Source organism: Schistocerca cancellata, chromosome 7 (genome assembly GCF_023864275.1).
Source record: "Schistocerca cancellata isolate TAMUIC-IGC-003103 chromosome 7, iqSchCanc2.1, whole genome shotgun sequence".
In the NCBI taxonomy this organism is placed as follows: Eukaryota; Metazoa; Arthropoda; class Insecta; order Orthoptera; family Acrididae; genus Schistocerca; species Schistocerca cancellata.
This window is the reverse complement of record NC_064632.1, coordinates 281,814,060-281,838,781: the sequence shown is the minus strand read 5'-3', so window position 1 is coordinate 281,838,781 and position 24,722 is coordinate 281,814,060. Positions and strand designations below refer to the sequence as shown.

The 24,722-nt window shown below is 41.2% G+C and overlaps 1 protein-coding gene across 1 annotated transcript in view; it reads left to right on the top strand.

Annotated features, from left to right (window-relative positions):
- LOC126092733 (uncharacterized) overlaps positions 1-24,722 on the top strand; it is a 179,117-nt gene that overhangs the window by 19,366 nt on the left and 135,029 nt on the right. The window contains exon 3 of the mRNA XM_049908459.1: positions 12,639-12,781. Coding sequence (XP_049764416.1) covers positions 12,639-12,781 — 143 coding nt within the window. The remainder of the gene's footprint in view (positions 1-12,638; positions 12,782-24,722) is intronic.

Below are 24,722 nucleotides of genomic sequence, written 5' to 3'. Positions count from 1 at the left end.
ACATCTCAGATAAATTGGAGGTGATCCTACGATATTCAGTTACACTACTGGCCATTAAAATTGCTACACCACGAAGATGACGTGCTACAGACGCGAAATTTAACCGACAGGAAGAAGATGCTGTGATATGCAAATGATTGGCTTTTCAGAGCATTCACACAAGGTTGGCGCCGGTGGCGACACCTACAACGTGCTGACATTAGTAAAGTTTCCAACCGATTTCTCATACACAAACAGCAGTTGACCGACATTGCCTGGTGAAACGTTGTTGTGATGCCTCGTGTAAGGAGGAGAAATGCGTACCATCACGTTTCCGACTTTCATAAAGGTCGGATTGTAGCCTATCACGATTGCGGTTTATCGTATCTCCACACTGCTGCTCGCGTTAGTCGAAATCCAATGACTGTTAGCAAAATATGGAATCGATGGGTTCAGAAGCGTAATACGGAACGCCGTGTTGCATTCCAACGGCCTCATATCACTAGCAGTCGAGATGACAACCATCTTGTCCGCATGGCTGTAACGGATCGTGCAGCCACGTCTCGATCCCTGAGTCAACAGATGGGGACGTTTGCAAGACAACAACCATCTGCACGAACAGTTCGACGACGTTTGCAGCAGCATGGACTATCAGCTCGGAGACCATGTCTGCGGTTACCCTTGACGCTGCATCACAGACAGGAGCGCCTGCGATGGTGTACCCAACGATGAGCCTGGGTGCACGAATGGCAAAACGTCATTTTTTCGAGTGAATTCAGGTTCTGCTTACAACATCATGATGGTCACATCCGTGTTTGGCGACATCGCGGTGAACGCACATTGGAAGCGTGTATTCGTCATCGCCATACTGGCGTATCACCCGTCGTGATCGTATGGGGTGCCATTGGTTACACGTCTCGGTCACCTCTTGTTCGCACTGACGGAACTTTGAACAGTGGACGTTACATTTCAGATGTGTTACGACCAGTGGCTCTACCCTTCATTCGATCCCTGCGAAACCCTACATTTCAGCAGGATAATGCACGACCGCATGTTGCAGGTCCTGTACGGGTCTTTCTGGATAGAGAAAATGTTCGACTGCTGCCATGGCCAGCACATTCTCCAGATCTCTCACCAATTGAAAACGTCTGGTCAATGGTGGCCGCGCAACTGGCTCGTCGCACTACGCCAGTCACTACTCTTGATGAACTGTGGTATCGTGTTGAAGCTGCATGGGCAGCTGTACCTGTACACGCCATCCAAGCTCTGTTTGACTCAATGCCCAGGCGTATCAAGACTGTTATTGCGGCCAGAGGTGGTTGTTCTGGGTACTGATTTCTCAGGATCTATGCACACAAATTGCGTGAAAATGTAATCATATGTGAGTTCTAGTATAATATACTTGTACAATGAATACCCGTTTATCACCTGCATTTCTTCTTTGTGTAGCAATTTTAATGGCCAGTAGCGTAAAATACAGGTAGGAAATACCCATATAAAATGTAGTAAAATTACGTTGAGAGCGTTATGACAATGGTGGCAATATCTCCGAACTAAAAAAAATGGTTCAAATGGCTCTGAGCACTATGGGACTTAACATCTATGGTCATCAGTCCCCTAGAACTTAGAACTACTTAAACCTAACTAACCTAAGGACATCACACACATCCATGCCCGAGGCAGGATTCGAACCTGCGACCGTAGCAGTCGCGTGGCTCCGGACTGAGCGCTTAGAACCGCTAGACCACCGCGGCCGGCTCCGAACTAAATTTTCATCAAAGATACGATAGTAGTAAGTCTAGTTCATGAGCACTACATACGAAATATTCAGCAGCTCAAATTAGTTCAGAGTTCAGCATGTTGTTTCACAGATTAACACAGGTTATACAAAGAAGAGTAACTCATACTCTCTCTATGCACAGTTCCATATTACAAGCAGAAAAAGTTAGAGTCCTGTTCTAGAGCACATTCAGGCGTCTCGAAATATAATGTCCGTTTAGAAGTATGATAGCTGTCATTTACCAGCCTGAATCAGACACTTTGGTGAACAAGTCATGCATGTTAGCGCAGGCAGATCTACCGTCTTCAAGAACTCATGTAAAAGCCAGAATCGGTCCCTTGAGCTCTTCGCTCCAAAAGTCCCATTCTCCAATTGACTCTCACAGTGTTCTGCTACTGTCCGCTTTTCCATTGGCTGATGGCCACCCCCATCGTTCTTACCTGCAACGTGAATGATCTTACTCATCTTTACCACTTTTATACACTAAACTAATATATTACAACAATGTTCAAATAAAATAAATGTTACAAACATTCGGTTACACTCAGATCATTTACAATAAATGTAAGTGATAGCCTGTACATAAATGAACGGGTACAAGTGCACTCACGTTAAATGAAAAAGGATTTTATTTCTTGTTAAAACTTTTATTTTAGTCTTCTTGACAGAAGCGTCTTTTGGGTCTCTTTCCAATTGTGGTACCCAATAATAATGCGACTGACCGATTTTAAATTAGCATTGTTCTTTTAATAAAACTTGCTGCCAACATTTAAATAAACTTACAGGCTAAATAATAAACGGTTCATTAAATAAATAACAAAAGGATGACATAATATGAGATACTTATGCTGTGTTCATTTGCTGTGAAAATGTGGAGAATACGATGTTTTGATAAACATTTGCATAATAAAAAAAGATATAAAAACATAATTAATCAAGAAATGGAACAGATACAGATCCGTAGCTTTCAGAGATGATGGCTATAGTGCAATTATATCGTCTGAGGTTCACAGGTTCATTGCCTAAATCTTTAGTCTCTGTGAAATATTAACTTCTGTAGTTGTAAGGATATTGAAATATTGTTGTGCCAATGGATGGAGCCTACTTTTCTGAGATTGCAGTTGTATTCAGATTTGCATTAATATTAGACTGTAAATTACTACAGACTCTCAAAGAGCTGTAAGAAGCCATCTTTCAGCTCGTCTGACACGCCATCATTTCTTGGAGTCTTGTCTGTCTTCTTAAGTGGCAAAATTCCCTGTACCAGGATTTTCCCATTTCCAGCCACTAGCTCCTCGTCTCATCCCCAGCTGGGCTGTAGCGTCCACTACAGCCTGATCTGAGCCCTGGGGCCCCTAGCGTTCAGTCGTACATCAAATTCGTCTCACCTCGTAGCAGATCTAGGTGGTCGATTAGCTCGCCTACGTCCACGTAATGTTACACTCTTCATCTCGATTTTTCTTTCCTAAACAATACTTGGTACTAGTATGGCTTCCCTCCTTCCTTTTTTAACCCAGCGCAATCTTTTGCTAGCCATTGCTTTATTTTTACCTCTAATCTGTCGTTTACAATACTAGCGGACACTGTAACGCTTCGCAATTCCTAAACATATATGGGAATTGTATATACTTTCCAATCTTCTTCTCTTCCCTCTCTTTGTCCAACTCCTCCTTCTCTCTCTTTGTCCACCCACTCCACTCCCGCCCCTCACTCTCCATCTCCTCCTCTCCTCAATCTGTCTCCATCTTCTCCTCACACCTCTCTCTGTCAACCTCCTCCTTCCCCCTCTCTCCATCCATTTTCTCCACTTCCCCTCTCTGTGCACCTCCTCTTCCCCTCTCTCTCTCTGACCTTGACTCTTGCTTATTGTTATTGCAGGCAAAACCTCGATTGGGAAAAGAAGTCACTTAAACTGAATGGGTAAATCAGTTGGGATCATTAATATAAGGGGTGCAGGAAAGACCACTCTAGCTGCTGGATATGTGAGGGTTGTAGCTTTAATGACAGTATTTCTCATAGTTATAACCTGTGAGCAGGTGGGATTATAAAGTTTCAGATGATTTGGATCTCCATAGTACAGTAGTGTTCCAATCATGAGTCGTCAAGCCATAAATACAACATTCCTCTTTTCTCATAAAACTGTCTGAACGAAGAAAACAAAACACCACACCAAAGCGTTCCCCCCAGCCCCTGTATGAGACCCAGATGAGGTGTTGCTCAAAGGCGTGGCAAGAATTTAACGGTTTACATATGGGGCAATTTAGAACAACGTGACATGGAAGGATTATGGAGGGCACTATCCCCAAGCGTGGGTAATTTTACTGAAATGTGCACAGTGTGATGTGTCACAGTAAAGTTCTGTACATAAATCCTTACTGAACTCTACCCTCTTTATTTTTATTTGCAGATATGTGTGCTATTAGGCCATTGAGTAAACTTGCGGATGTTATTCCTTGGAAACGGAAACCGATCAGGCTTGCGAAGCTTTAATTGCAAAATATTGCATACAGCTGAGAAATGATCGGAACATATATCTCAGGAGGGTTTGGGCACTTGATTAAAAAGTAATTAACGAAATAGTACTAATTATGTCCAGTCATTCGTGTCCACAATCCGCCGCCAACTTTCCCTATTTCTGCCTGTAACATGGGGATATAGCAGCATAAATGACTAAAAGGCAAGGTAATGGATTGAATTAATAATGGAGCCGACAAAACAGATACATTTACATAACCTTTACTGAACAAATGTAGTTGCAGTTACGACACTCACGTACGCTCAGCTTTAGCTCCAAAAGACAAAAGGTGATAGTACAAGAACAAGATAAAAAAACAGCGCTCCTTCATTTATTCTCAATGGCTTTGCATTCACTACTTACACAACTTCTTTAAGTTTCAGTATGTTAAATGCAGTCTTGGAACATACATCAAAATCATAGCTTCTTTACCATTAAACTATTGTTTTCGTTAACATATCGTTACATTATCACTTACGAGGATAAAAATTATGGCATAAAAATAATGAAACATTTTAACATTGCTGTGTATACAGTTTTTTTTAAATTATGTATAAGGAGAAAGAACATGTGTGGAATAAACAATGTGTTGAACAGTTTAAATGCCCTCATATCTATGTTCAAATGAGTGTAAGTAATGAAACTAAACCACACATTTTCAGAGCACTTCCTTTCTCACAGCCAGTTTTTACAGCAAATCTGGACACTGTTCTATGCCCATCTGAATGTTAATAGAATTCTGTGTAACAGTCTGAATTGAAACAGTCAAGAACTTTTACGGGATTTTTGCTATCAATTTTTCCCCTTTACTTATTAACTGTATATTTATATGTTGCATATATTTAAAAAATATACAGGAGGTGTTTATCTGAATACATATACATTTAAGAAATAAGTGGGTTATATTCATCCAAAAGTTTTTAGAGTGTTGTGCAAAGATAGGAATTAAGTCCTGAAGAAATTTTCGAGATCTTTACTAACAATGTTTCCCCTTTGTCTATTACATACATATTTATCTAAAAATATATATTAAAACTGCGTAGACTGTTTCCATCTGAACTATTATTGTGGTATCATGTTAAAATTTGAAGGAAATCAGTAAAGAAATTTATGAGATATTTGGTAAGAACTTTTCCCTTTACATATAATATATACACTTATGTACCACATATATTAAAGAAATCTATATATTTATATACCATACTTATTAAAATATGTACATATGCTATTTATGTGTTATTATTTATACGTTATTTATATAGTTACATATTTATAAATGTAGCCTATGTCAATTATTAGAGTATCATGTGAAAATATGAAGCAAATCAGTCAAGAAATTTTCGAGACTTTTAGTATCAATGTTAAACAATGACTTACTTTTATATTGTGGTGTAGATATAGATATTCAGATACCATATATATTTAAAAATGGGTAGACTTTGTCTGTTCAAATGCTTATTAAAACATCATGCAAATATTTTAAGTAAAGCAGTAGTTTCATATATATATATATATATATATATATATATATATATATATATATATATTTATTTATTTATTTATTTATTTAAAAAGTAGCATATGGCCATATGTATGTTTATTAGAGTACCATGTGAAGATCTGAAGTTATCGAGATTTCTATTAACAGTCTTTCCAATTTGTGTAGTGTATTTACTTATATCCCATACATATTTAGAAAATGTGTAGAGTATGTCCATCCCAATCATCCCAATATTTATTAGAGTGTAGCCTAAAAAACTGAATCAGTCAAGAACTTTTTGAGATTTTTAGTAAAAAAAATATGCAGCATGTCAGTACACAAGTTTATTAGAGTACAGCCTAAACATGAATCAGTCAATAACTTTCGGAGATTTTTGCCTAAAGCCTATCTCTTTTATGAAGTGTACATATATTTGTATACTATATACACCAAAGACATGTGTAGTGTATGTCCATCTGAATGTTTATTAGGTTAGAGTGTAAAAGTATGAAGTGAATCAGTCAATAATTTTTCAAGACTTTTGGTAACAACGTTATACGACAAATTTTGTTATGTAGTAGTATAAATGTAATGGAATTTTCGAAGCATGTACTAACAAAGCTAAAATTTTGAAATATGAAGAAACATTGGCGTTTCCTTTCTTAGATACAGTAACTTTTCAATTTTTTATGAAGTTTGATAGCAGTAGTTCAGTTTTAGAACAACCACACTCTTCCTGAAATGCTTATGACCTTGTATTCACCTTATCTGCAATACTCTTTAGGAACACTTTCTTCAGCATAAAGAAGTAGATATGTGGACAACTGTAAAGCAAGAGTATATTTGAAAACAGTTTGCCTAAGAAAACAGTGAAATATAATCGTAAGAAACCATGCAAAAAGCCATGGCTTACTAAAGGGATAAAAATATCTTGTAAACAGAAAAGGGAAATGTATCTTATAGTTAGGAGGAGTAATGATCCCAAAACAGTGAAACATTATAAAAACTACTGCACTGTATTAAGAAAAGTTATTAAAAAGTCCAGATGTATGTGCATTATGTCTGAGATTAGCACATCTGATAATAAAATTAAGACAATTTGGAATATTGTTAAAAGGGAAACAGGGCAACTGAGAGCACAGGAAGACTGTATTTCTATCAAGCACAATGAAAAGTTTGTTAACAAGAAGTCAGAAGTAGAAAACATTTTTAATAATCATTTTTAAGTGTTGTAGAGAAAATTGGATCCAGCTATTCATTAGAAAATGCAAGGCAATATATGAAAGAGGCATTACCTATGGAATTTCATAAAATTGAAATTTAATTCACCTCTCCCATTGAAATTAGGAAAATAATAAAGTCACTCAAAATCAAATGCTCACATGGAATTGATGGCATTTCCAACAGATTACTAAAAGCTTTTTCCCAACAAATAAGTAGGTTTCTCAGCCACATACGTAGTAGCTCACTGAAACAGGGCATTTTTCAAGATAGACTAAAATACACTATTGTTAAACCATTGCATAAAAAAGGGGATAGATCTGATGCTAACAACTACCACCCAATATCACTTCTCACAGCTTTATCCAAAATTCTTGAATAGGAATGTATTCAAGAGTAACATCACACATTTGTAAAAATAAAGTACTAATAAAATGTCAATTTGGTTTTCAGAAAGTCTTTTCAACAGAAAATGCTATACATGCTTTCACTGATCAAATATTAAATGCATTGAATAACTAAACATCACCCCATTGGATATTTTGTGATCTCTCAAAGGCTTTGATTGTATGAATCATGAAATTCTTCTAGATAACCTTAATTACTCGTATTGTGGTATGAATGGAACAGTGCACAAATGGTTTAATTCATACTTTACTGGAATAATGCAGAAGGTTGATTTTAACAGCACAGATGGTCTGTGGAAAACAGCAGAGTCCTCTAGCTGGGAAGGTGTAAAGAATGGTGTCCCACAGAGTTCAGTCTTGGGTCCCTAATTGTTCTTAATATATGTATATTAATGACTTGCCACTCTATAGTCATGAAGACCCAAAACTAGATCTTTTTGCTAATGATACAAGTACAGTAATCATACACAACAAGCAAGAATCAGCTGAGGAAATTGCATATGATGTCTTTCAGAAAATTATTAAGTGTTTCTCTGCAAATGGACTCTCAGTAAATTTTGAGAAAATACAGTTTATACAATTCTGTACTGTAAATGGCATAAAACCACTGATAAATATACACTATAAACAGAAGTCTTTTGCTAAGGCAGAATACTCAAAATTTGTAGGTGTGTGCATTGATGAGAAATTGAAACACATCGATGATTTGCTGAAACGGTTATGTCCAGCTACTTATGCTATTAGGGTTATTGCAAATTTTGGTGATGAACATATCAGTAAATTAGCCCACTATGCCTATTTTCATTCATTGCTTTCATATGGCATCATATTTTGGGACAATTCGCCATTGAGAGAGAAAGTATTCATTGCACAAAAGTGTGTAGTCAGAATAATAGCTGGAGCCCACCCAAGATCAACTTGCAGACATTTATTTAAGGAACTCGGGATATTCACAGTACCTTCGCAGTACATATATTCATTTATGAAATTTGTCATTAATAACCCATCGCAATTCAAAAATAACAGCAAAGTGCATAGATACAACACTAGAAGAAAGGATGATATTTACTATTCTGGATTAAAACTCACTTTGGCACAGAAAGAGGTGAATTATGCTGTCACAAACATCTTTGGTCATTTGCCAAATAGTATTTAAAGTCTGACAGATAGCCAACCAACATTTAAAAGCCAGTTAAAAGAATTTCTGAATAACAACTCCATATATGTATGAATGTATGTATGTATGTATGTGAGCGTGTAAGTCGCCTTTATTGTCTGTTAATCGTTATAAACTTTATTCATTTCTCTTATGTGTTGTGGTTTCCAGTCCAAGACTGGTCTGATCCCATTTTCTATGCTGGTCTATCCTGTACAAGATTGTTCTTCTCTGTACAACTATGACAAACTGCATCTGTTTGAAACTACTTATTGTAGTTATGCCTTGTTCTGCCTCTGCTCCCCACTATTCCTTCCATTACTAAACTATTCCTTTATCTTTCCAGGTATGTCTTTTCAAAATATCCTGTTTTGTAGTCCATTTGCACAATAAACTTCTTTCTTTCTTATTTCTATTCAGTATCTCTTCATTAGTTACCTAATTTAACCATATAATCTTCAGCATTTTTCTGTAGTACTAGTTTTGAAAAGCTTCCATTGTCTTTTAATCTGAACTGTTCTCAAAGTTATGCTTCGGTGCAAGGCCACACGGGGTACAAACACCTTCAAAAAAGTCTTACCAACACTTAAATTTATTTTCGATGGTACTAAACTGATGTCTTTCAGAAACTATCTTCTTGCTGTAGCCAGTCTGCATTTTAGGCATTCTCTACTCCGGCCATCATCAGTTATCCCCTTTCCATAACAGCAAAACTCATTTATTACTTCTAGCTTCTAACTTCCTATTCTACTTTCATCCACATCACCTGATTTCATTCGACAATTGTCCATTAACTTTGTGTATGTCTTGTTTATTGATCTTCCAGTGTCATTTCAAGACATGTTCATCTGCATTCATCTGATCATTCTAGTCTTGTGCCGTCTCTGGCAGAGTAACAACACTAGTGTCAGACCTGAAAGTTTCCATTTCTTCTCCTTGAAATTCAATTCTCTTTACAAATTTCTGCTTCCTTTCCTTCACAGCTTGGTCAACGTACAGAATGAACAACTATGCGACAGGTTCCAAACTTGTCTCACTTCCTTCTCAACTACTGACTTCCTTTCATGTTCTCATAACCATAGCTTTGTTTCTGTACAGGTTGAAGATAACGTTTCCCTGTCTATATTTTATACACGATGTTGTTGTTGTTGTGGTCTTCAGTCCAGAGACTGGTTTGATGCAGCTCTCCATGCTTCTTCATATCCCAGTACCTACTGCAACCTACATCCTTCTGAATCTGTTTAGTGTATTCATCTCTTGGTCTCCCTCTACGATTTTTACCCTCTGCGCTGCCCTCCAATACTAAATTGGGGATCACTTGATGCCTCAGAATATGTCCTACCAAGCGATCCCTACTTCTAGTCAAGTTGTGCTACAAATTCCTCTTATCCCCAATTCTATTCAATACCTCCTCATTAGTTATGTGATCTACCCATCTAACCTTCAGCATTCTTCTGTAACACCACATTTCGAAAGCTTCTATTCTCTTCTTGTCCAAACTATTTATCGACCACGTTTCACTTCCATACATGGCTACACTCCATACAAATACTTTCAGAAACGACTTAAATCTATACTCGATGTTAACAAATTTCTCTTCTTCAGAAACTCTTTCCTTGCCATTGCCAGTCTACATTTTATATCTTCTCTACTTCGACCATCATTAGTTATTTTGCTCCCCAAATACAAAGCTCCTTTACTACTTTAAGTGTCCCATTTCCTAATCTAATTCCCTCAGCATCACCCGACTTAATTCGACTACATTCCATTATCCTCGTTTTGCTTTTGTTGACGTTCATCTTATATGCACCTTTCAAGTCACTGTCCATTCCGTTCACCTGCTCTTCCAGGTCCTTTGCTCTCTCTGACAGAATTACAATGTCATCGGCGAACCTCAAAGTGTTAATTTCTTCTCCATGGATTTTAATTCCTACTCCGAAATTTCTTTTGTTTCCTTTACTGCTTCCTCAATATACAGATTGAATAACATCGGGGATAGGCTACAGCCCTGTCTCACTCCCTTCCGAGCCCCTCGACCCTTATAACTGCCATCTGGTTTCTGTACAAATTGTCAATAGCCTTTTGCTCCCTGTATTTTACCATTGCCACCTTCAGGATTTGAAACAGAGTATTCCAGTTAACATCGTCAAAAACTTTCTCTTAGTCTACAAATGCTATAAACTTTGGTTTGCCTTTCCTTAATCTATTTTGTACAGGGTGTTTCAAAAATGACCGGTATATTTGAAACGGCAATAAAAACTAAACGAGCAGCGATAGAAATACACCGTTTGTTGAAATATGCTTGAGACAACAGTACATTTTCAGGCGGGCAAACTTTCGAAATTACAGTAGTTACAATTTTCAACAACAGATGGCGCTGCAAGTGATGTGAAAGATATAGAAGACAACGCAGTCCGTGGGTGCGCCATTCTGTACGTCGTCTTTCTGCTGTAAGCGTGTGCTGTTCACAACGTGCAAGTGTGCTGTGGACAACATGGTTTATTCCTTAGAACAGAGGATTTTTCTGGTGTTGGAATTCCACCGCCTAGAACACAGTGTTGTTGCAACAAGACGAAGTTTTCAACAGAGGTTTAATGTAACCAAAGGACCGAAAAGCGATACAATAAAGGATCTGTTTGAAAAATTTCAACGGACTGGGAACGTGACGGATGAACGTGCTGGAAAGGTAGGGCGACCGCGTACGGCAACCACAGAGGGCAACGCGCAGCTAGTGCAGCAGGTGATCCAACAGCGTCCTCGGGTTTCCGTTCGCCGTGTTGCAGCTGCGGTCCAAATGACGCCAACGTCCACGTATCGTCTCATGCGCCAGAGTTTACACCTCTATCCATACAAAATTCAAACACGGCAACCCCTCAGCGCCGCTACCATTGCTGCACGAGAGACATTCGCTAACGATATAGTGCACAGGATTGATGACGGCGATATGCATGTGGGCAGCATTTGGTTTACTGACGAAGCTTATTTTTACCTGGACGGCTTCGTCAATAAACAGAACTGGCGCATATGGGGAACCGAAAAGCCCCATGTTGCAGTCCCATCGTCCCTGCATCCTCAAAAAGTACTGGTCTGGGCCGCCTTTTCTTCCAAAGGAATCATTGGCCCATTTTTCAGATCCGAAACGATTACTGCATCACGTTATCTGGACATTCTTCGTGAATTTGTGGCGGTACAAACTGCCTTAGACGACACTGCGAACACCTCGTGGTTTATGCAAGATGGTGCCCGGCCACATCGCACGGCCGACGTCTTTAATTTCCTGAATGAATATTTCGATGATCGTGTGATTGCTTTGGGCTATCCGAAACATACAGGAGGCAGCGTGAATTGGCCTCCCTATTCGCCAGACATGAACCCATGTGACTTCTTTCTGTGGGGACACTTGAAAGACCAGGTGTACCGCCAGAATCCAGAAGCAATTGAACAGCTGAAGCAGTACATCAGAGACTACGCCATATTATTGCTACGCATTGTGGATATGTGGAAAATATCGTACTATAGAGTTTCCCAGACCGCAGCGCCATCTGTTGTTGAAAATTGTAACTACTGTAATTTCGAAAGTTTGTCCGCCTGAAAATGTACTGTTGTCCCAAGCATATTGCAACAAACGGTGTATTTCTATCGCTGCTCGTTTAGTTTTTATTGCCGTTTCAAATATACCGGTCATTTTTGAAACACCCTGTGAGATAAGTCGTAGGGTCAGTATTGCCTCATGTCTTCCAACATTTCTACGGAATCCAAACTGATCTTCCCTGAGGTAGGCTTCTATCAGTTTTTCCATTCGTCTGTAAAGAATTCGTGTTAGTGTTTTGCAGCCGTTGCTTATTAAACTGATAGTTCGGTAATTTTCACACCTGTCAACCCGTGCTTTCTTTGGGATTGGAAGTAATTTAGTCTTTTTGAAGTGTGAGGGCATTTCGCCTGTCTCATACATCTTGCTCACCAGTTGGTAGAATGTTGTCAGGGCTGGCTTTCCCAAGGCTGTCAGTATTTCTAATGGAAAGCTGTCTACTCCTGATATCTCCAAAATTTTCAGGAGTAACATTGCACACAGCATTGTGACAAGTGGACCTTGCTTCCAGAGCTGTCGTTCGAGGTGGAGCTGCAGCTGTCCGGCCACCAGCGGCTGTCTGGCGAAGGTTGGGAGGGGGAGGGGGAGGAGCAGGAGACGCCGGCCCACCCCAGCCGGCCGCGCCTGGTCGCCTGCCGAGACGCCTTCGTCCAGGTGAGCAGCTGGCCGCGCCGCGTTCACCACACACCCCAGTCTCTGGGAACGAGTGAAGGCAGAATACACCACACACAGCAGTGACCCAACACCCACAGTAATTACACTCCTGGAAATGGAAAAAAGAACACATTGACACCGGTGTGTCAGACCCACCATACTTGCTCCGGACACTGCGAGAGGGCTGTACAAGCAATGATCACACGCACGGCACAGCGGACACACCAGGAACCGCGGTGTTGGCCGTCGAATGGCGCTAGCTGCGCAGCATTTGTGCACCGCCGCCGTCAGTGTCAGCCAGTTTGCCGTGGCATACGGAGCTCCATCGCAGTCTTTAACACTGGTAGCATGCCGCGACAGCGTGGACGTGAACCGTATGTGCAGTTGACGGACTTTGAGCGAGGGCGTATAGTGGGCATGCGGGAGGCCGGGTGGACGTACCGCCGAATTGCTCAACACGTGGGGCGTGAGGTCTCCACAGTACATCGATGTTGTCGCCAGTGGTCGGTGGAAGGTGCACGTGCCCGTCGACCTGGGACCGGACCGCAGCGACGCACGGATGCGCGCCAAGACCGTAGGATCCTACGCAGTGCCGTAGGGGACCGCACCGCCACTTCCCAGCAAATTAGGGACACTGTTGCTCCTGGGGTATCGGCGAGGACCATTCGCAACCGTCTCCATGTAGCTGGGCTACGGTCCCGCACACCGTTAGGCCGTCTTCCGCTCACGCCCCAACATCGTGCAGCCCGCCTCCAGTGGTGTCGCGACAGGCGTGAATGGAGGGACGAATGGAGACGTGTCGTCTTCAGCGATGAGAGTCGCTTCTGCCTTGGTGCCAATGATGGTCGTATGCGTGTTTGGCGCCGTGCAGGTGAGCGCCACAATCAGGACTGCATACGACCGAGGCACACAGGGCCAACACTCGGCATCATGGTGTGGGGAGCGATCTCCTACACTGGCCGTACACCACTGGTGATCGTCGAGGGGACACTGAATAGTGCACGGTACATCCAAACCGTCATCGAACCCATCGTTCTACCATTCCTAGACCGGCAAGGGAACTTGCTGTTCCAACAGGACAATGCACGTCCGCATGTATCCCGTGCCACCCAACGTGCTCTAGAAGGTGTAAGTCAACTACCCTGGCCAGCAAGATCTCCGGATCTGTCCCCCATTGAGCATGTTTGGGACTGGATGAAGCGTCGTCTCACGCGGTCTGCACGTCCAGCACGAACGCTGGTCCAACTGAGGCGCCAGGTGGAAATGGCATGGCAAGCCGTTCCACAGGACTACATCCAGCATCTCTACGATCGTCTCCATGGGAGAATAGCAGCCTGCATTGCTGCGAAAGGTGGATATACACTGTACTAGTGCCGACATTGTGCATGCTCTGTTGCCTGTGTCTATGTGCCTGTGGTTCTGTCAGTGTGATCATGTGATGTATCTGACCCCAGGAATGTGTCAATAAAGTTTCCCCTTCCTGGGACAATGAATTCACGGTGTTCTTATTTCAATTTCCAGGAGTGTATTATGACAATTGTAGCATCCAGAAATAAATTTCCAAATTTATCGAAAATCTAAAGATATGCAGACAAATGGCTCCTTTTACTTAAATTGATAAGTCTTCCAGATTATAAAGGCATCATAGAGTCTTACACGAAGGTAGCCATTCCAAAGATGGTAAAAGAAGCAAGTGCAACAATAAATGTTGACTATTTTTGTTTCAGATTAAATTATATTCATTGACTTTAACTGCCTGGATGAAAATTAGCTTCAGACCGACAGGTCATTGTTGGTTAATTGCGTGCTTGGTGACGAAAGTAGGCAATGTTCGCACAAAAGAGGCTTTTTGTGATAAAATAAATGGACTTCGAATTAAGATACAGGTTAGACTTTTTAATAATGATAGAGCATTTAAGGCATTCGATTGTTGCGTCACCAAACAAACCACTTCCAACTTAATTTAAGCTGCCAGGAATTAACTGCATGTTTTGAGTAAAACTGGATCACTGAGAGGTTTGTAGTTTTACAGAATAAGAAAAGATTTAAAATGCAAAATTCTTATTATTATTGACCAAAAGATACATCAAGTGTAATTTACATTGGATCGTGTTGACGCCAGAACAAGAAGAAAAGGACAATCTACTGTCGCTTATTTCACAGAGACCAATTATGAGAGAACAAAACTTAGTGTAACATCAATGTGTTAAAGATATTGTGTTTTTCCAACACTTTGCTTTTACGTAAGGACAACCGAAAGAAATAGTTTTTTGCTGCTCATTCAACAGATCTGACATAAACTCGGAAAATCTTTAAGTGAAATAGTAGTACTAACTCTTACATGGCTGTCCACAAGCAGGAATATCGTTTGACGTTGTTACTATCATGTCCCTTCCGAATTATTTAATTAGGCCCAAGAATTCGCCTGTGTGTCTTTACCAAAAGAGATTTTATATAGCCCTCTCTAATGGTGAAGGTTCATTACTATAAGCTGGCTTCCATCGTTCGACTACATATTATTCACTGACATTGTCATCAAAAACTTTGGAAAGGAGTAGTAAATATTAATCACTCAGCTATTGTGCTTGATTACATAGTATTCTTGAAGACAGAATTATGTGATTGGATTATACTGTCTGTCCTCCAAATGTGGCTCTACGAAAAAGACATTGTCTTCAAAGTCTTTCTGTGGAATGATATTTACCTTATTAATTAGTTACAAATCTGATCAAGTTTACGTAAGGTAACTAAAGATCATACACTCCTCTCTGACTGAATAGATCGTGGAAGGCCCAGTGGTACTGACTCATCCTACCTCATCCTCAGCTAATAAGCATCACTGGATGCGGATATCGAGGGGCATGTGGTCATACACCACTCTCCCAGGCGTTGTCAGTTTTCCTGACTGGAGCCGCTACTTCTCAGTCAAGAAGCTCCTCAGTTGACTGAAAGCACCTCATCTGCCAACAGTGCTCAACAGTGCTCAGCAGACCAGGACGTTCACCCATCTGAGTGCTAGCCAAGCCCGACAGTGGTTAACTGTCTGATCTGACGGGAACCAGTGTTACCAGTGCGGTAAGGCCATTCACTAATGAAAGATCACAGCGTATTGTTAAAGCCTCGAGTACTTTATCAGCGCTCAGGATCATATGTAACATGTTTGTCCTCTATTCAGGCGAATTGGACAGACCGCCCTTCATACTTTAACAACATTCATGGCTGTAACCATCACGGATCATGATGTAGAGTCTGCACAGAAAAATGTGGCCAGTAGACGTGTAGTCGACAGCGCATGAATGGCGAGAGTGGTAGTGGTGGGGATTACGGGCAGGTGCTGTAGGAAAATGCCGAGAACTGGAGGGGAAGTGCCGCTCTAAACTAAAGCCTACGTCCGCATTTTTTGTAAATATTACATGGAGCCCATCCACGTCCACACTTGCATGATGATATTTGGTTTGTGCGGCGTTCAACTGCTGGGTTATCTACGCCCAACACTTACATGATAAACATTCAAAAAGATCTGTCACCTCTGCTTTGATTGGCATCTTAAAGTAATTCCGCCGAAAATGCAGCGATTTATTTTGACTTGGCTTATTAACCATTTGCAGCTGCAGAGAAGCGTCAGGAGTGGCGAATTTTGAGTAAAACGTACACATTTCTTTTTTTCTGTTTTAAAATTTTCTTGTGATTCATGGTGCGGGTACCTGTAGCCATGTCCTAGTTCATGAACCACGGGCAACGTATGAGTGGCCAAGTAAGTGGTCCCGACAGTCGGGATACCAGTTACTTGGGAATAAGGCTGGGCATCTCGGACATATTCTGAGTCGTGGTCACCTTTGTGTTCATACGGCAAAGACTACTAAATCCACCGGTTAGTCCCTCAGCCGTTAGGGGTAAAATCCAATGGGACTCGGGGCAAGTAAGGCTAGCAACCTGCTTCCCTGGTACTTTAAATATGATGCTGGCAACAATCAGAGCAAAATGCCTCGGACCTTTGGAGGTGACGGAGTCCCACCTCTAACTGACAAACCAGGGACTCCTAAGATACGACTTGGCAAACAAATGGTAATGAGATGGGGAGCTATTAATATCAATGGGGGCTACTCTGGGAAGAAGGTAGAGCTGGCAGAGGCTGCAAGTAAGATGGGGCTGGACGTTTTAGCTCTTAGTGACATTCGGTTAAGGGGTGAGAAAGAAGAGGAAGTGGGAGAATACAAGGGCTACCTGTCAGCAGCCAAAGCAGGAGTAGCACAATGGGGTGTAGGACTTTACATCAGGAAAGAAATGGAACCCAGCGTAGTTGCAATAAGGTATGTAAACGAACGACTGATGTGGATAGATTTGACAGTGGCTAGCAAGAAAATTAGGATTGTGTCAGTATATTCGCATTGTGAAGGGACAGATCAAGATAAGATGGATAGTTTTTATGAGGCACTCAGTGATGTAGTTGTTAGAGTAAAGGACAAGGACAGTGTTCTGCTCATGGGTGATTTTAACGCCAGGATTGGAAATCGAACAGAAGGGTATGAAAAGGTTATGGGTAAATTTGGAGAGGATGTGGATGCCAACAGGAACGGGAAACAACTCTTGGATTTCTGTGCCAGTATGGGCTTAGTAATCACAAACTCCTTTTTTAAACATAAGAACATTCACCGGTATACTTGGGAAGGCAGGGGAACCAGATCTGTCATTGACTATATAATAACAGATCAGGAATTCAGGAAGGCTGTGAGGGACACACGTGTATTCAGGGGATTCTTTGATGACACTGATCATTATTTAATCTGCAGTGAAATTGGGATTGTGAGGCTGAAAGTGCAGGAGGTCAGGTCCATATGTAGGAGGATAAGAGTGGAGAAACTTCAGGATAAGGAAATCAGGCACAAGTACATAACAGCGATCTCAGAAAGGTACCAGTTAGTTGAATGTAGTCAATTACAGTCATTGGAAAAGGAATGGACAAGGTACAGGGACACAGTACTAGAAGTGGCTAAAGAATGTCTTGGAACAGTAGTGTGTAAAAGTAGGATGAAGCAAACAGCTTGGTGGAATGATACAGTCAAGGCAGCCTATAAAAGGAAAAAGAAGGCGTATCAAAAATGGCTACATACCAGAACCCAGGTAGACAGAGAAAGTTATGTTGAAGAAAGAAACAAAGCCAAACAGATAACTGCAGCATCCAAGAAGAAATCGTGGGAAGACTTTGGAAACAGGTTGGAGACTATGGGTCAAGCTGCTGGAAAACCATTCTGGAGTGTAATTAGCAGTCTTCGAAAGGGAGGTAAGAAGGAAATGACAAGTATTTTGGACAGGTCAGGAAAACTGCTGGTGAATCCTGTGGATGCCTTGGGCAGATGGAGGGAATATTTTGAAGAGTTGCTCAATGTGGGTGAAAATGCGATCAGTAATGTTTCAGATTTCGAGGTAGAATGGGATAGGAATGATGATGGAAATAAGATCACATTTGAGGAAGTGGAAAAAATGGTCAATAGATTGCAGTGCAATAAAGCGGCTGGGGCGGATGAAATTAAGTCGGAACTCATCAAATACAGTGGAATGTCAGGTCTTAAATGGCTAAACAGGATAATTGAAATGGCCTGGGAGTTGGGACAGGTTCCTTCAGACTGGACAAAAGCAGTAATCACACCAATTTTTAAACATGGAAACAGAAAAGATTGTAACAACTACAGAGGTATCTCTTTAATCAGCGTTGTGGGTAAAATCTTCTCAGATATTGTTGAAAGGAAAGTGCGAGTATTAGTTGAGGACCAATTGGATGAAAATCAGTGTGGGTTTAGGCCTCTTAGAGGTTGTCAGGACCAGAGCTTTAGCTTACGGCAAATAATGGAGAAGTGTTATGAGTGGAACAGGGAATTGTATCTATGCTCTATAGATCTAGAAAATGCATATGATCGGGTTCTTAGGAGGACTTTATTGTCTGTTCTACAAGATTATGGAATAGGAGGCAAACTTTTGCAGGCAATTAAAGGTCTTTACATGGATAGTCAGGCAGCAGTTAGAGTTGACGGTAAATTGAGTTCATGGTTCAGAGTAGTTTCAGGGGTAAGACAAGGCTGCAACCTGTCTCCACTGTTGTTCATATTATTTATGGAGCATATGTTGAAAACAATAGACTGGCTGGGTGAGATTAAGATATGTGAACACAAAATAAGCGGTCTTGCATATGCGGATGACTTAGTTGTGATGGCAGATTCGATTGAAAGTTTGCAAAGTAATATTTCAGAGCTAGATCAGAAATGTAAGGACTATGGTATGAAGATTAGCATCTCCAAAACGAAAGTAATGTCAGTGGGAAAGAAATATAAACGGATTGAGTGCCAAATAGGAGAAACAAAGTTAGAACAGGTGGACGGTTTCAATTACTTAGGATGCATATTCTCACAGGATGGCAACATAGTGAAAGAACTGGAAGCGAGGTGTAGCAAAGCTAATGCAGTGAGTGCTCAGCTACGATCTACTCTCTTCTGCAAGAAGGAAGTCAGTACCAAGACTAAGTTATCTGTGCACCGTTCAATCTTTCGACCAACTTTGTTGTATGGGAGCGAAAGCTGGGTGGATTCAGGTTACCTTATCAACAAGGTTGAGGTTACGGATATGAAAGTAGCTAGGATGATTGCAGGTACTAGTAGATGGGAACAATGGCAGGAGGGTATCCACAATGAGGAAATCAAAGAAAAACTGGGAATGAACTCTATAGATGTAGCAGTCAGGGCGAACAGGCTTAGATGGTGGGGTCATGTTACACGCATGGGAGAAGCAAGGTTACCCAAGAGACTCATGGATTCAGCAGTAGAGGGTAGGAGGAGTCGGGGCAGTCCGAGGAGAAGGTACCTGGATTCGGTTAAGAATGATTTTGAAGTAATAGGTGTAACATCAGAAGAGGCACCAATGTTAGCACTGAATAGGGGATCATGGAGGAACTGTATGAGGGGGGCTATGCTCCAGACTGAACGCTGAAAGGCATAATCAGTCTTAAATGATGATGATGATGATAAAATTTTCTTCTTTTGCAAAAACTCAGCGGGGTTTAAACAGTTTCACCTCACTAACATGTTGCGCAAACGCATTTGCGAGAGAATTCTGAACATTGCGAGAGAATTCTGAAACATTGGTTCATTAAGTTTATTACAAGAGGAACTGATGAAATGTAAGGTCAGTAGCTTATTAAAAAAGAACATCCTCTGTAGAAAATAAACGTGTGACGCCTCCACTTTTGTTTTTCGAAAACCCATAGCATTTCTCATTTCAACAGTTATCGATGGCCACCTAAAAACCACATTCTTTCATCAAAAAAGTCTGTCGTTAGTGGAATAACACGGCAGATGATGAAATTTAGCATAATAATCATACAGTAAAATACTCTCCGCTTTGTGTGCTATCATTTGCCAAAATGTCATTTCGTTATCCCAAACCGTTTAAGAAATATGAAGAAGGTTGTGAATACTTCATTCTGAATTTATCGCTGGCGCGGCACTATGCTACTCGTACATCAGATAACAGACTGAGGCCTCCATCAAAGTCTGAAGAAAAATTCGATGTGCTACCTAAATTTCGTACAAAGCAAAATATTATGTAATTGGCACCAAACGCAAAATCATAGTGACCCACCTTCTCGTTGCAAACTTATCCGATTTTCGTGCAGTGTGTTACTTCCATGTAAATATCACAATAACTATGACCAATAACGAAACGATGGGCACGTCATCATGAACCTGACGTATAAAGCTGTAACTAACGCAAAAATGAATTTTTTACTGAATAGTTTCTGTAAAATCGTTTGAGGAAGATTGCAGGGCGCGTGTCTCGATTTTGTCATCGCCAATCGGCCAGAATTTGGCAAAACCTGTCGGCCTCCCCTTCTGAACAAATGAATGAACTCGTCCAGCGCATCGGTCACCGTATACTGCAGACTATACAGGAGGTGTATGCCATGTGAAGTCTGGAGTTTATTTTACACACAATTGATAGCGAATCTAAGGTCTTTGAAAACCAGTGTAACTGCATTGCTTTTAGATGAAGTTCATATGCCTCAAACAATTGTAATAAAAGTACACAAATTTTTATAATGAGGTATCCAACAAATTTTGCGTTTTATCCCTATGCAGCGAACGCACAGTTGTGTTCAACATGGCCGGCCTGGGTGACCAAGCGGTTCTAGGCGCTGCAGTCTAGAACCACGCGACCGCTACGGTCTCAGGTTGGAATCCTGCCTCGGGCATGGATGTGTGTGATGTCCTTAGGTTAGTTAGGTTCAAGTAGTTCTAAGTTCTAGGGGACTGATGACCTTAGAAGTTAAGTCCCATAGTGCTAAGAGCCATTTGAACCATTTGTTCAACATGTTTTGTCTCAGAACAAATAAGTAAGTTCTTTAGAGTGCGTTAAATCGTAACAGTTTTTATAAACAGCATGCATACACGTAATGTAAAACAAAAAATTTCTTTTCATTCGAAGAGGAAATGAGCTTAGGTTTTACAAGAGCCATGTATTTTTATTAGTTTCATGTTGTCGTGGTCTTCAGTCCAGAGACTGGTTTGATGCAGCTCTCCATCCTACTCTATCTTGTGCAAGCTTCTTCATCTTCGAGTAACTACTGCAACCTATATCCTTCTGAATGTGGTTAGTGTATTCATGCCTTGTTCTCCTTATACGAATTTTACTCTCGACACTTCCCTCCAATACTAAATTAGCGATCCCTTGATGCCTCGGAACGTGAACTAACAACCGAACCTTCCTCTACTCAAGTTGTGCCACAAATTCCTTTTCTCCCCAACTCTATTCAGTACTTCCTCATTAGTTATGTGATCTACCCATCTAATCTTTGGCATTCTTCTGTAGCACCGCATTTCGAAAACTTCTATTTTCTTTTTTTTTTACTATTTATTGTCCATGTTCCACTTACATACATGGCTACACTCCATACAAATAGTTTCAGAAAAGACTTCCTGACACTTAAATCTACACTCGTTGTTAACAGATTTCTCTTCTTCAGAAACGCTTTCCTTGCTATTGCCAGTCTACATTTTATATCCTCTCTACTTCGACCATCATCAGATATTTTGCTCCTCAAGTGCCAAAACTCTTCTATTACTTTAAGCATCTCATTTACTGATCTAATAGCCTCAGCATCACCTGATTTAATTTGACTACATTCCATTATCCTCGTTTTGATTTTGTTGATGTTTATCTCATATCCTTCTTTCAAGACACTGTCCATTCCGTACAGCTGCTCCTCCAGGTCCTTTGCTATCTCTGACAGAATAACAATGTCATCGACAAAACTCACAGTTTTTATTTCTTCTCCATGGATTTAAATTCCTACTCCAAATTTTTCTTTCGTTTCCTTTACTGCTTGCTCAATATACAGACTGAATAACGTTGGGGATAAGCTACAACCCCGTCTCACTCCCTTCCCAACCACTGCTTCCCTTTCATATCCCTCGACTTTTGCAACTGCCGTCTGGTATCTGTGCAAATTGTATATAGTCTTTCGCTCCCTGTATTTGATCCCTACCACCTTCAGAATTTGAAAGAGAGTATTCCAGTCAACATTGTCAAAAGCTTTCTCTAATTCTACAAATGCTAGAAACGTAGTTTTGCCTTTCCTTAATCTATCTTCTAAGATAAGTCGTAGGGTCAGTATTGCCTCACGTGTTCCAACATTTCTACGGAATCCAAGCTGATCTTCCCCAAGGTTGGATTCTACCGGTTTTTCCATTCGTATTTAAAGAATTCATGTTAGTACTTTGCAGCTGTGACTTATTAAACTGATAGTTTTGTAATTTTCACACCTGTCAACACCTGCTTTCTTTGAGATTGGAATTATTACAGTCTCCTTGAAGTCTGAGGGTGTTTCGCCTCCTGTCTCAGCAAATGGTAGAGTTTTGTCAGGGCTGGTTCTCCCACGGCTATCAGTAGTTCTAATGGAATGTTGTCTTCTCCCGAGGCCTTTTTTCGACTTAGGTCTTTCAGTGCTCTGTCAAATTCTTCACGCAGTATAATAGCTCCCATTTCCTCTTCGTCTACGTCCTCTTCCGTTTCTATAATATTGTCCTAAGTACATCGCCCTTGTATAGACCATCTATGTACTACTTCCATCATTCTGCTTTCCCTTCTTTGCTTAGAACTGGTTTTCTATCTGAACACTTGATATTCATACAGATGGTTCTCTTGTCTCCAAACGTCTCTTTAATTTTCCTGTAGGCATTTTGCACTTCCTCTAGATCTCATTTTTGATACATTTGTATTCCTTTTCGCCTGCTTCCTTTACTGCATTTTGATATTTTCTCACGGAAAACCTAAATCTGGATGGAAGGAAGTGGGTTTGAATCGTCGGCTTTCAGAATGCGAGTCCAATGTGCTAACCACTACGTCATCTCGCTCAGCAACGTATGAAAAGGAGAAACACATGTTAGTCTATATATTAGGCAACTGGTCTTAGAAGTTTGGACATTTTGGATGGTAGTGTCGAGGTGTAGTTTTTATGATTGATGCACTATGTGATCAAAAATATCCAGACACCTCCAAAAACATACTTTTTTCATATTTAGTGCATTGTCCTGCCACCTACTGCCAGGTTCTCCATATCAGCGACCTCAGTAGTCATTAGACATCGTGAGAGAGCAGAAAGGGGAGCTCCGTGGAACTCACGGACTTCGAACGTGGTGAAGTGATTGGGTGTCACTTGTGTCATACGTCTGTACGCGGGATTTCCACACTCCTAAACATCGCTAGGTCCACTGTTTCTGATGAAATAGTGATGTGGAAGCGTAAAGGAACACCTTCAGCACAAAAGCGTACAGGCCGACCTCGTATGTTGTCTGACAGAGACCGCCGAGAGTTGAAGTAGGGCGTAATGTGTAATAGGCAGACATCCATCCAGACCATCACACAGGAATTCCAAACTGCATCAGGATCCACTGCAAGTACTATGACAGTTAGGGGGAGGTGATAAAGCTTGGATTTCATGGTCGAGCGACTGCTCATAAGCCACACATCACGCCAATAAAGGCCAAACAACGCCTCGCTTGGTGTAAGGAGCCTAAACATTGGACGATTGAACAGTGGAAAAACGCTGTGTGGAGTGACGAATCACGATACACAATGTGGCGATTCGATGGCAGGATGGGGGTATGGCGAATGCCCGGTTAACGCAATCTGGCAGCGTGTGTAGTGCCAAGAGGAAAATTTGGAGGCGGTGGTGTTATGGTGTTGTCGGTTCTTTGTCTAGGGACCTTGCACCCTTGTTGTTTTGCATGGCACTATCACAGCACAGGTCTACACTGATGTTTTATGCACCTTCTTGCTTCCCACTGTTGAAGAGCAATTGGGGGATGGCGATTGTATCTTCAACACAATCGAGCACCTATTCATAATGCACAGCCTGTGGTGGAGTGGTTACACGACAGTAACATCCCTGTAATGGACTGACCTGCACAGAGTCCTGTCCCGAATCCTATGGAGCACCTTTGGGATGTTTTGGAACGCCGACTTCGTGCCAGGCCTCACCGACCGACATCGATACCTCTCCTTCAGAGCAGTACTCAGTGAAGAATGGGCTGCCATTCTCCAAGAAACCTTCCAGCACCTGATTAAACATATGCCGGCGAGAGTGGAAGCTGTCATCAAGGCTGAGGGTGGGCCAATACCCTATTGAATTCCAGAATTACATATGGAGGACGCCACGAACTTGTAAGTCATTTTCAGTCAGGTGTTCGAATACTTTTGATCACGTAGTGTATGAGATGAGCTGCACCCAAGGCAAGAAGGAGCTGTTGATCATCGTGGACAGGACCTATTGTAACAGTTAGGGATCCAGATGGTCATGCCGATGAAGTGGTAGAAGGACATGGGCATAAGGGTAGATTGGTTTCATTTCGAGCACACATGATGCGGCTCATCAGATATGTATTACACGAAACAG